The 13,794-nt window shown below is 36.9% G+C and overlaps 1 protein-coding gene across 1 annotated transcript in view; it reads left to right on the top strand.

Annotated features, from left to right (window-relative positions):
- The window catches only part of LOC106077982 (potassium voltage-gated channel subfamily H member 6-like), a 383,405-nt gene extending 372,013 nt beyond the window's left edge, over positions 1 to 11,392 (top strand). Inside the window, exons 16-21 of the mRNA XM_056016650.1 lie at positions 1,511 to 1,707; positions 3,346 to 3,457; positions 4,474 to 4,569; positions 5,438 to 5,527; positions 9,247 to 9,490; positions 9,704 to 11,392. Of these exons, the coding sequence (XP_055872625.1) occupies positions 1,511 to 1,707; positions 3,346 to 3,457; positions 4,474 to 4,569; positions 5,438 to 5,527; positions 9,247 to 9,490; positions 9,704 to 9,887 (923 nt within the window). The 3' untranslated portion in view covers positions 9,888 to 11,392. The remainder of the gene's footprint in view (positions 1 to 1,510; positions 1,708 to 3,345; positions 3,458 to 4,473; positions 4,570 to 5,437; positions 5,528 to 9,246; positions 9,491 to 9,703) is intronic.
- The last annotated feature ends 2,402 nt before the right edge of the window (positions 11,393 to 13,794 follow it).

The raw sequence follows: 13,794 nt of genomic DNA, 5'->3' as shown, positions 1-13,794 counted from the left end.
CAGCAGATCCGGGCGATTGAAATCTACCGTTTTGTCGGTCAGAATAGGCCCATCCCAGTACAGCAGATGTTCAGTAGACTCGAGAACCTCTTGTGGAGAGTATTTATAATAAGGAGGAGTGTCCTTACCGATCAGATTGTTATTATTATTATTATTATTAAATTACCAAAGAGGGCAACACAAATTACGATTTCTAAGAAAATTGACCTTTTTTACTGTTGGCGCTGGCAATGTTTTACCTTGCTCACATCTGCACTAAGGCCTATTTTAAGTTTCAATATCGCTGCCAGGTATGGTAATCTAAACATTAAAACAAGCAAAAAAATAAATAATAAAAATCCTCACTTGCAACTATATCACTCAAGAATGTAGAAGTTATTGCCTTTTTTCGATATCAAAACAAAATAATTAATTACTAGTAATTATTGACTAATTGGTTATTTTTTTAATTGATTCATGTTTTGTTATGTACAATAAATAAAACGTTTCAACTTGATTCGCGAATGGGTGTGGGAAAAATAACGTCTACAAATATTTCAGGGGACAAAACCCGACACATTTAGTCATATCTGTGAAAACTAACGGATTAGTTTTCCTCGTTGGTATCAAACAAAATAATCAATAACCAATAATTAAATGACTTATATGTTGTTTTTTATTTATTCTTGTAACGTCTACGCTAATGAAAAATTGTTTAAAGCTTCAATTTGATCCGTGAATGGGTGTGGGAGAAACTACGCAATCAGACTTTTTACCAGACAGACAAAGTGAGTTGAAATAAGTTTTTCCATAGAAAATCTTAAAGCCTGCTAGTAAAGTTATTGGTAGCAAACAAACTCAGTTCGGACAGCTGTTCGAGAGAAACATTCGTAAGAAGGTAAAACGATTTTTAAAATAGTAAATAAAATACACCTTCTGGGTCAGGGCTGTGAGATGTTACCAATCACAAAAACAGACACTGGTAATTGAATAGAATTGTTCGATCTGATGTCAACATTTCCCATGTTACGTTTGAGGGAAACTAGTGTGAATGTATATTTGTTTCTAGAGTTATAATGTATTTTTAATGCACACATTGTAAGACAAATTTCCTCATTGATAATAAAGATTACTATTATTATGTTAGAAACGAACGAGTAGTCATTCTCTGGCGCTGCCAGGGTCGAGTTCCGTTAAAGAGAAATAAAACTCATTGTAGTCCTTTTATTAGTTTCTACTGAGGAATTTTCTGATGATGTGGCAGGTCTGCAGCAGTAACGCCCTCTGACAGGCAACGACAATGTTCCTATGGGCCTTGAAGGTACCTGTGAGATCAGGTGTTATTCTCCCCTCGGTTAATATAACAATAAGGTATATTGTTATTTTAGATAACAAACGCTTAATCTCCAAGCCTAGTTTTCCATATTTTTCTTTGTTTTTCTATTTCATTTCTTTTTAAATTATGAGACAGTGGTACGGCGATGTTAGTATTATTATTATTATCATTATTATTATTATTATTACTCGTCAGGTAAGGACGACATTTTCGGCGAGGACATCAAAGAGAACAACTCACTCCAAGGTCAGTCCATGTACTGTGTCCGGGCCCTGTCGTACTGTGACATCAACAAGATCGACCTCCTCGACCTCAGGGAGATACTGCACACGTACCCGGAGTTTGAGGACTCGTTTCTCTCCAAATTTCAAGTGACCTTTAACCTCAGGAAGGTAAACATCGGGGCATTGTTTTGTAGTTTTTGTAGTTTCAGGGACGGGAAAGAAGTTTTTATTAACCATGACACTCATAATCATGAACATCACCTCAGAGCTCGCAAAAACCTTCCGAGGAACAATACCAGGAAAAAGAAGAAGAGGCAGACAGAAAAGTGATTGGAAGACAACATGAGAAAATAGACAGGCCTGTCATTGAATGAAATTCAACCCAATGCAAAAGATGGAGAGGAAAGGAGAAAAACGATTGATAGATCTTGTATGGTGCCCCATCGGTTCAACAGACTAAGGGATAGGTGAATGTGAGGATGATACTAAAACAGACTCAATGTATTAGCTTTAGTTACCTCAATAGAGAGAGCCTAGAGAGTGTCGTAAAAAGTCCACTAGAATGTCTATTAAATGCATAATAGAGTGCACTAAACAGTGCCTTGATGCTAGCAAGTACTTTTGAGCCTACAAAATGCACAAGAGGTAGCACTAGATAGGGCTTATAGACTGCAATAGAGATTACTTTAAAATTTAGCCTGAGAAAGACAGGAAAGTGCATTAGAGAGTGTCTATGCAATGCACAAGAGAGTTCCTAGAAAGCAAGTACTTTTGAGCCTACAAAATGCACAAGAGGTAGCACTTAATAGGGCTTATAGACTGTAATAGAGATTACTTTAAAATTTAGCCTGAGAAAGACAGGAAAGTGCATTAGAGAGTGTCTATGCTGTGCACAAGAGAGTTCCTAGAAAGTGTGCATGAGAGTGCCAGAAACTGCACATGATAGTGCCTAGAAAGTCCATTAAAGAATGCTTAGGGCACTAGACACTACTTTGAAATTGCACTTTAGAGTGTCCATAAAATGCACTAGAAAGTGTGATTGGGTAATTGCCAAAAATTCTACAAAGTTATATCTAGAGTTAGCTGATAAGACATAATACCCATTGTAATGTTTGTTATCGGGGACTCACCGAGCATGACACAAAGGTTGCGTCTGTAGTAAAGTTATATATATATATATATAATATATATATGTATATATATATATATATCAACTGTGTTTGACAAAGCTATGGCTACAGCATTTATTATACAAGCGTAATGCCAGTGCATTAAGTTTCAAATGTCATTTGTATTGCTTCATATGTCATATGTGGGAATAACCCTCGATGTCTATTTCGTTACCCATTCATTTCGACTCGATCCCGACCAGGATGTCACGCTGACTTTTTTTTTTCAGTTTCTTACACACGGTGGCATTTTGCCGAGTTCCTTCATCTAGCCGTGTACACAAGATGAACTCGATTCTGCAGAGTTGATTTTCACTGCAATAACGTGAGTTTATATGCGTAAACATCAAAGGCTCACGCAAGTGCGTAAAAACATACAATTATTATCGATCTTTCTCGGCTCATGTCTGATTAGCAAAACGTCTTCTGTAAAATCGTAAGCACTTTATTAAACTTCCACTGTTAAAACGTAAATATTATTTTCTAGTAATAGTGGAGTTTGATTTTGCCTTTCCCCTTAATGCCCTAATCACGTGCTTAGCATACGGAAAGATCACTTCAGAGCTGCACTCTTTTATTTTGAAGGCTTAGTTTCTGTTCTATGTGATGTGCACTTGTAAACGTGTCTATTTTTCAGGGAACTCTCTTGCAAATAAGGGCTAAAATGAAGATGGACGATGAGACGCTGAGGTTCATCCGACAGCGAAGACCGAGGCTTCAGTGCAAGAGGCGTACGTTTGACAGTGAGAGTAAGTAGGTCATGCTTGTGGACAGTAAAAGTAAATAGGTCGTACGTTTGTCAGTGAAAGTAGGTCATGCATCTGACAGCTAAGGCAGTTCGTAATTTTGACTGTGAGAAAAAGTAGATCGTACGTAAGTACGTTTGACAGGGAGAAAACAAGTAGGTCGTACGTTTGACATGGAGAAAATGTAGGTCGTACGTTTGACAGGAAGAAAAAAAGTAGGTCGTAAGTTTGACAAGGAGAAAAAGTAGGTCGTACGTTTGACATGGAGAAAAAGAAAGTTGTAAGTAGCCAATGATAAAATATGGGGCAAGTCATCTTAAAACCAATGATGAATTAGCACAAGTTCTCTAGAGTTTCCCAATTAAACATTTTTTTAGAGAGACTGTTACCTAATTTTCAAAATCAACTTTCAATGGCTAAACCTAGGGCATTAGTGTCTCACTTCATTGGCTAGAAAACTATGCAATATAATTGGTATAGGGGAAAAAAATAAAAATAAATGCAGAAGAAAAATGCTAAGTGTGTAAAAAAAAGAGTGAGAGAGTTAGAGAGAGTCAGAGAAAGATAGGGTCAGAGAGAGAATCAGAGTCAGAGAGAGTTATAGTAAGAGACAGAGAAAGACGGAGTCGGAATTAAAGAAAGAGACTCAGAGAGAGCCAGAATCAAGAGAGTCGGAGAAAGAAAGTGTCAGAAGCAGAAAAATAGAGAGTCAGAGAAAGAGTCAGAGACAGACAAATTGAAAGTCAGTGAGAAGAGAGGCACAAAATGCGAAAATTCGACAAAGATGGGGGGGGGGCATAGAAGGGCACAGAAGAGGTTCAAATGAACATTGAGCTCGCGGAAGAGGCAGAGAAAGACATAGGCTGAAAGATATGGGTAGGTGTATGTTAACAAAAAAAAGTTTTGAGCTTTTCTTGGGGATCAAAGATTTAAAAATTTAAAAAAAAAAACATTTATGCTGACCATTATTGGTCAGACTTAGTTTTTCATTTATCACGTGACTTCCTCCCCATCTTCAGGCAGTCGGACGTCGGCAACGAGAAGACGTATGGGAAGTGTCCAGGCGGGTTCAGAGGTCAGGAGGCCATCCCGAGATGCTCTGGATCTGCTGTCAGGTAAATTCCCATTTTAAACCATTTACTACATAACAAAGAACATAAAGCAAAAATACACCTTGGATTCGAACTATGTAAAGTCATTCTGTTGTCATGCTCATTATCATTGGTGTGTTTTTATATTTATTGTTTTTTGTATGTTAATTTCACAAATTCCATTTGAAAATAGTGTCCCTAGCACCCAGACGTTTTCGGCCTAACACTAAAAGACGAGTTCGCTAGAAACAAAACACCACAGGAAAACAAAATGAAGCTTGCCAGATAGATTTGTACAAATATCGTGAAACATTGGTTAAATTAATTGAGATAACACGTACTAAAAAGTCAAGGTCAATGCCTCATTACTGATGGACACTGGGATGGATTAATGAAGTGAGCAGAACCAGGTCTTCCACATGGGAGGGAGCATAAGGAATGAGCTAGATAGGTTATAAACAGTTTGTTAGTAACGCCCCCATGCCCTTTATATAGAGCAGATGATGTAAAGGCCATTTGTTTCTGTGCCCAGCGGTCAACGAGTGTGTCATGTGGGCTACACAACGACCAAACGCCTTTACTTTCACTAGCTGTCCGCTACCCATTAGAGTTGGTTGAACTCAGAGGCTTCCTAAAAAATCCTAAATTTCAAATCCCAGTATTCACTGTGATTTGTAAATAGGTTGCAGATATGTTGTAAATGGGTTGTCAATAGGTTGTGGATATGTTGTGGATAAGTTATAAATTGGTTGTCCACAGGTTATAAAAAGGTCATCAATAGGTTGTAAATAGGGTGTGGATAGGTTTTAAAAAGGGTGTAGATAGGTTGTAAATAGGTTGTAGATTGTGAATGTGTGTCGTAATACTCTTGCATCCATATTTACTTCTACAGACAATGACGAGCCCAGAGTCGGGATTGTGGAGCTGAGTGTTGAGAGGACCGCGGAGGACGACAGTCTTCTCAAGACATCAGACAAAGAAGGTAAGCGCAGATCCATCTAGTGACATCTAGTCTCTCCATTCGTGATCGAAGGTGCCGCTCCATTACCTTCCCGAAAAAACCCGGTTGAAATTTCACCATTTTTCGAGGCGATGCGGCCAGTGATACCCCCCTAAGTAAAAAAAAAAAGTTCCCCTATCAGATCTTGTGGTCTATGGGGCAGATGATGAAAAGGTCATCTATTTCTGTGGCTTACGGTTAACGTGTGCGTCATGTGGCCAGCACAACGACCAACCGCCTTTACTTTTTCCCAACTAATGTCAGGTACCCTTTAGAGCTGAGTGGACTCAGAGGCGCCCAAAGATCCCGAAATTAAAAATCTCAGTCTTCACCAAGATTCGAATCCCGGTCCACGGTTTGCAAGCCTAGCGCTTTACCGCTCAGCCAGCCCGTCCCCTGATACGCCCTTGGTTTGAGTACCACTGATATACATATAATTATTCATCCAACTTTCGTCCCGGATTAGCAACTCGTTCTCTCCTAGTTAAGTCATGACATGAGTTCAATGATCTTGACGTTCAAATATTTAACTTCATTTCGGCTATTTTTTCCGACCTGAATTTTTAAATTTTAATTTGACGTATCACATTCTCAGAGACTGAGAGGAAGAAAGAGATAATCTTGTAGTTTGCAGTTCACGCGCTGTTAAGACCGTCCTGTGTGCTAGCCTGAGCGGTATACGCAATAATTAGACCAATTTAGCCTGTTCTGTGTATTTAGCATTCAGTTCGATAACTTCATGGAAGTCTACGTCACGGGAGAGCTATTTTTAACTTCGCTTGTTGAAACGGAGAGAGGGACTAGGCTACGAAAAAAAAACACAAATATGGAAGGAGAAAATATGGAGAAAGAGAAAAGAGAGCAGTAGATTAAGGAAGTTGCATCAATAAACCAAGATGGAACGAATAGAGAACAAGAAAATATAAAAAGAAAATATTTTTAAACAAAAATAAAAGGTCATATTAAGCGTGCTTGTATCAATTAGTTTGGATCAGTCGTGTAATTAAGTTTGTAATAGATCTAGACTTACAACATAAAAGCGTTCTAAAAATGTTTAAAAGGGGAAACGACCTGAAATCGAGCTCATGGCTGAAGCTTTTTAAGGCTTCTTAAGCCAACATGGTAGCCACTCTGTTGGTGGAGTGCTTACGAACATGGAAGATTGTAGAATTATCTATTGTTTCTATAGTCTCGTCCTAATTTTCAGGTTGGTGTTCACTAAGACTAAGACTATAAAGGAGACTAATTCAGCTTATACCACCTCTTCAATCAATTACAATTTCTTTCCCTTGTTCCAGATACCAAACAAAATTACTTTTTGCCAATAGTTAATTAACTAATTTGTTAATTTTGTATTGTTTTATGTGTTGTCAGGTAAAAGAAATGATTGTGCAAAATTTCAGCTTGATCCGAGATAGGGTGGGGGAGAAATAACGTGTACAAACTTTTTACCAAACAGACAGAGTGATTTGATATAAGCTTTTTAAAAAGAGAAAGAAATGGTAAGTATGACAGAGCAACGAAAACGCAGAAGGAAGAGTACAAAAACATATTTTTGTTTTGTTTTACATGTTTTGGATTTGACGATTATTAGGCCTACATCCTAGTCCAAACCTCCCCCAGGACGCTGGTATATGACTAAAAGCAGTGGTTTGAAGTTCAGTTTGAACCCGGGACCACCGAGACGATAGTCCAGAGCGCATACCCCACGACCAGGCAGCTGTATAAAAAAAAAGGCCTCTAGAAAGAGAAAGCAAACAGGAAAGAAAGAAAAAGAAAATGTGTATAACATAGAAATGCTTTGAAAGAAACAACACTGATAATTTTAAAAATCCCGTAAAGAAAGAAGTTTAAACCGGGTAAAAAAAAGAAGTGAAGCCTCTTAAAGAAGTGAAGAAAAGAGAGATGATTGAAACAAAGAAAAAAAAATAAAATAAAGTTCTCTACAAAGAAATCAAATAGAGAACTACACGTTAGCCTGGCCTCAAGAGAAATTATTCAATTAAAGTTCAGTGTTCATCTTGTGACGTCATCTATTGATTCACTTCTGCAAGTCTCTGCGTTGTAGTTATGTCCCTTGTCACGGAGATATCTTGATCGCACAGTAACATCACATGTATTGCTCTACAAGTAAATCTACCTCGACGTTGTAGTTTGTTGGAGTTGTGGGGAAAGGTGTGGTAGATTACTATTTGCTACATAGGTCAGAGCTCCATTTCCCACCCCTCCCCCACGTGGGCACTAGCATATGTCCTCGAGGTCCGTTTTTGTAAGAAAAGGAATTAAATGCGTTAAAATAAATTGTTCTTTCTCAAGTGAATCAGACTCGTATGGGTTGCTGGTTATGTCAAAACGATGAGTTTAAAAAGCGGGACTTTAAAAAAAAAAAGACATTGATTTTTCAAAGAAAGATGAGATCTCTGTAACGTAAACCACAAGACCAGACATTGATTGCACTCAAGGCTGTACTTAAACAAGAGGAAGCCCTGGATAGGATATTTATTGTGGCCCATACCATTTACAAAATATATGTACTTAAAATGCACCTAATTAAATCTTATAAGTATATCCACAAGATTGCCATATTTACGAAGAAATAGAGTACATGTATATTAAATATAATTACCTTACTTTCCCCTACTGTCTGAAAGTTTAAGTACATTTCAGTTACAGCATTCTGAATATGATGGTTGCAAAATAGTAATTACTGTGTATTTATATTTTTAATTTCCTTCCAAGGTTTAAACAGTGTAGGGATTTTAGTCTATGGAATAGTGTTTAATTGATAACATAAATAAAGGTGAGAATCCTTTTTGCGATCAGACGAACACTATTAAACTTAATTTGTATAAAAAACAATCATTGATACAAGGTTAGAAGAACTCTATGATTTGCATATGCTACGCCAATAATAACATTTATCTCTTCGTTTTAAATAGCGACACATAGACTTAGCCTATATATTATTCTAGACTGGAAACCGGAAATAAATTCTTATCTGCGATAGATCGATTCACAGACCTATACATATATAGATTTTTATGTACGCAAACTCTTTTTTTTTCAGGCTCTAAGGGGAGTCCCCGCCCCCCAAATCAATCTTTTCTGTCATAGAAAATTAAAGATCTTTAGTTTTCAAAGTTTTTCGGATTTTCACGCAAATATATGAAACAAAAAAAAGCTATTTTCTGTTTGTTTCCATTGAGATAATGTTTCAAAAATCCTAGATGGAAATAATTCATGTTGATTTAAATCATCTTATTTACGTTTAAATAGATTGATAACCTAGATCTTTCTAGATTATGTATCTAAAAATTGCAAAATAATAATTATGAGACGAGAGTACTCTTATTTTTGATGTTCAATTACTAGATCTAGATCTAAAAATGAAATTATATGTTTCATATGTTAGGGTTGAAAAAAAACAACAACTCTTCTTTTAACTACTTTACAAAACAACGCCTTGATCCAACTTTCTAATAAAAATTTACATTTTTTGTAACGTTTGGATATCCCGGTGTCCAGTCTGGAGTACTATATATAGCCTATATAAGTCTATGTAGCGACATTTCAACATCTTAAAATAGGTCAACAAATCTTACGTATCAAATGTTCCATGTTTTGTTATTATTTGTATTCTAATTTAATACTATGAGTGAAATATTTTTGTTTCCAAAATTCCGTTTTTGTCTCTTTACCAGCAGTCAAAGATCTAAGCGAGGTAACCGGGAAAATACCGCCTGCTAAAACTAACTTCCAAGCAATGAGTTCAGCTTCTTACTTGACCAAATCTTCAGCTGGTGCAAGCGGGAGCCAGCCCAGGAAGCAACCGGCCATGACCGCCGCTCAGATTATAGACAAACCCCCCTCGCTGTCGTCTCCGCAGGGGCCCAGTAGTATGCAGTCCTACCATGACATCGACAACAAACTAGTGACTCTACACGAGTAAGTATTGCTAAGTAGTCTGTGTTCAACTATGATTCCAGGGCTTCTCAACTTTTGGTAGCCACTCCCCTTCCAGGTATCCCCCTTTTGATTCGAGAATGAGTGTGGGAGAAATAACGTGTACACACCTTTTACCAGACAGACAGACAGACAGATAAACAGAGTTGATATAAACTTTGCAATAAAGTGATTTTGTTGTTGAATTTTTTTCAGGAGAATGCAAAACTTTGAAAGCGAACTCTGTACAACAGTGGATGCAATTCTGAATATACTTGGCCACAAACCTCGGATGACCAAAGACGCTCTAGACCAAATCGCCCCTGTCTCACCTGTTCGCAAAGGTCAAAGATCGTTTCGATCCCGGAGTTCAAAGTTGAAGTGCTCTTCAGAGTTTTGATGTTGGCTATTTTATTATTCGTTACTATCAAACAGAGGAGGGGGGAAAAGACAATTATTTGTAATCTAGAAATATAAAGCCAATTGGTCTCTCAAACGGCTGGTTATTTATCTTTCGCAATAACAAACTGTTCTCCTGTATACATTGTGTGGTTTTATCAACCAAATCTTATAACAATCAGTATCATGCCCTATTTATTACAAGTCATACAAATTGTATTATTTTTAGAATGTTATTGTATTATTTTTAGAATGTATTCTTAAGCGACGAATAGAATGTTATATTGTTATGATATTATAAGACGCTCTGCTAAATCTATTTATAATATGATGTTTTATATTGTGATGTTATATGAGCATATTCACTAAGGATGTTATTCATGTAATTCAAGTTTACAAACCATCTCTTTGGTAACTGTAGATGTTTTATACGCTATACTTTCAAATAATGTTGCTTAGTTAATTTCGTTGTTTTGGTTTTATTTGGCATTATTATTTAAATAGTTATTTTCAATCTTTGCGTTGGCATAAATCTGCTACAACATCAGTTGCAAATAGCTCTTTTTTTTTTCATTTTAAAACACCAATTACATTAAATTTCAGCTAGTTTGACAAAGATAATAACAACTCACTCTGTCTGCCTGGTAAAAAGTTTGAATACATTATTTCTCCCACACCCATTCTCGGATCAAGTTGAAACTTTGCACAATTATTTATCAGCGAAGACATTACACGAATCAATGAAAAAAGATCAATCAATTAATTACTGGTAATTAATTAATTTGTTTGATACCGACAAGGAAAATTAATTCTTCAGTATTCAGAGATATGGCTAAATATGTGGAGTTCTTTCCCTTAGATAAGCTGTTCATTTTCAAAAGTATTTTTCTATTTTGCTTGTTCTCGCTCTTGCTAGTGAATGTTAGCCCCGACGTATTGTTGAGGTTCTCTACAGGGCTCTTACAAGGATTGCTGTAAGAATGGATGTCTGGTCAGAAAGTATCGTCATATGAAATCGTAGTGACATAGCTGAGGTGCGAGATCTCGTAGGTGTACGACTGGAAATACATGCGGTGTAAGAAAGAGTCTTGTTGTTTTCTTAGTAATAATAAATTTAAATTAGATTTAAATTTGGTTGCGCTGTAATTAAATAAAAAGAGAGTTCAATTGACAAGCAAATGTTAATATGTTTAAGTCAGGAGAAAAACCATGCGCTAAAAACAAACGAACTTAATTATAACTTTTGAGGGTAAAAAGCAGCACAGCTAGTGCTCCGGGTTCTCAGCGCAAAACACAGTAAAGCGATATAAGCGCCAATAACGAGGTCCTCATTAAGACCGCATTCATGAATCCAACATTCCATAGTTCTGTTCGTTGGCTGTTAAACTTACAGGCATCTGTTTCTTCAGTACCGCAATGGTAATGAACTGATGACTAGATAACATTTCATGTATGTTAGAACAGAAGCATGTTTCAGTATATTTATTTACACACACACACATATATATATATATATATATATATATATATATATATATATATATATATATATATATATATATATATATATATCATATTCGTTGTTTTTGGTTTATTTATTTATTCACTTACTAGGATAAAGTTACAAGATTTTAAAACTTTTTCTGTAGGGAATAAGTTACATTCCGGGACTCTGAATGTATAATCTGTCTATTGTAACCCATTTTAAGTGGCTGTAATCTTAACCAAACCCATGGTCTGTAGCGATTGAGAGTTTGCAGGCTGGAGTCGCAAGTCCCATGCCCGATCAATCTTCTTTATCATCCGGACTTGGCACCGGCCATGGCGGAGTTTTATGTTGTATTGGTAGGCTTTTGTTTGATTTATTTATCATTAAATTTAAAACCGTTAAGATTCGCAATACATTTGTTGTTGCTATTATATTTGTGTACATATTATCATGAGGAATGGTAAACATTCTTATCTTAGCTTTGTAAATAATTGCATTTGTTCAAACAAGCACAAGATGTTGTTATTGATGCATTGACATGTAAACTATGGTTGACTGTTAAAAAATGGTTGGCTTACAACCAATGGTTGACTTGTTAACGCTGTTTGACTAAATATTTTCTTCATTGCTGGTAGGAACCAAATATTCTTTGCTTCTTAGTGCCGTGCCATAGTTGCTCGTGTTGCGTTCTTGACTTGTAGAGTTTTTTTTAACAATGCTACGAATTGTATTCCAATCCACTATAAATTGATTTACGTAAATAACTTTACCAAATGAAATGTTGTGTTGTACCCAGTGATTGTAGGCCTATATATGTCAGTGACATGTGATCAAATGATGCATTATATCCTATTTAATGTTCATGTTTATTGTATGTTTGGCTCTGAAATAAGTGTCCATGTTTGCACATAACTTTGATAACATTAAAACAAAGTGTTGCTGTTAAATCTACTGTGAGAGGTGATCATTCATTCATTCCAACAAAACAAAAAACGATCCTTCAAGATACAGTTACAGTTATTACAGTTGCGGGTTATTTTCATTCACCCTAGTCTTTTCTGGACACGCCTGACGCCAGAAGCACAGTTTTCCCTTTATTAGGCCTACAAAGTAGGCTACCACGAATGCGATGGACTGACGATGTAGAGGCGTATCTACAACAGCTTGGGTTCGGGCGGGAAGACGATAGCCTTAGGGAGAGATAGGAATGGAGGGATGTGTTGAGACGGACCGGAGCCCTCCACGCCACTGGGATGGATCACAGTAGATTATTTCCCTTTTTTTTTTTTGGCTCCTGTATTGCTCTGTGACATATTTACCTACAGTCAGCCTCATGCAGGATCATCTTGTTGATACCACACGGTCATGCCTGCGTGGCGAGAAACGTTGGCTGATTTCTCTGTCATGACAACGCTTGCCCGATGAAATTATGGTGATTTTTTTTTTTTTTTTTTTGGGGGGGTCGTCCTCCCGGCACTTTCTTTATGAGTAAATGACGTTAGATGGGTAAAGTAAAGGCGGTTGGTCGTTGTACTGGTCACATGACACCCTGCTCGTTAACCGTTGGCCAAAGAAACAGATGACCTTAACCTCATCTGCCCTTTAGATCGCAAGGTCTGAAAGGGGAACTTGACTTTTATAATATATCTAACGACTAACGTACATTGATTAAAACCTGTAGTATAACCAGAAATCATCAAACCAGGCCTATTAGCCTTTTCAGTGCTGGAAACTATTACATTTTTGACAAATCACCACCATACATCGTCTGCTATTTCTATCGTCATTAATATGATTCCTGTTATTTCTAGTATCACTGCTCAATAGACCTGTTATAACATAGATCAATGAATAGGATCTTTTATAACTTCTGCCAGGGCCGGCCTTACGAATTACGGGGCCCAATTGAATGGATGCTTGCGAGGCCCCTCTTCTAATTTTTTTAAAAATGTTCAATAACAACTATTACTATTAATTAAATCATTATACCAACATTTGTTATACAACATGCATAAGTAACAACTCAATTTCAATAGGCGCCATTGGTTTAATTAAATTTCCGGGGCCACCTGCCACAAGCGGGGTTTAATTGAAGCAATTGTTCAAATCAGCCTAAGGCCGGCCCTGACTTCTGCATTTCACTATTTCTGTTTAGAGAGTAATTTGGGTTAGCTGTGTGCGTGAGGTCTAATCTATCAGGTTGTAAATGTTGATAGAATCCAGAGCTTTGAATACATAGCAATCTTTTACATTCAGCAATCTAACATACTGATATGACTTTGCCATGCGCACCACCATCTAGGCTAGTGCAGAGATGCGCACTTCTAGTAACCAAACTAGAACAGGATGTTGACATGTTGAGACTAACGATTTCCGCCCAAGTAGAGAGCCAATATGGAGAAGCTATGCTCAAGGCAGA

This window comes from Biomphalaria glabrata, chromosome 18, assembly GCF_947242115.1.
Source record: "Biomphalaria glabrata chromosome 18, xgBioGlab47.1, whole genome shotgun sequence".
Lineage (NCBI taxonomy): Eukaryota > Metazoa > Mollusca > Gastropoda > Planorbidae > Biomphalaria > Biomphalaria glabrata.
Note: the sequence above shows the minus strand (reverse complement) of the source record. Positions and strands in the feature narration are given on the sequence as shown.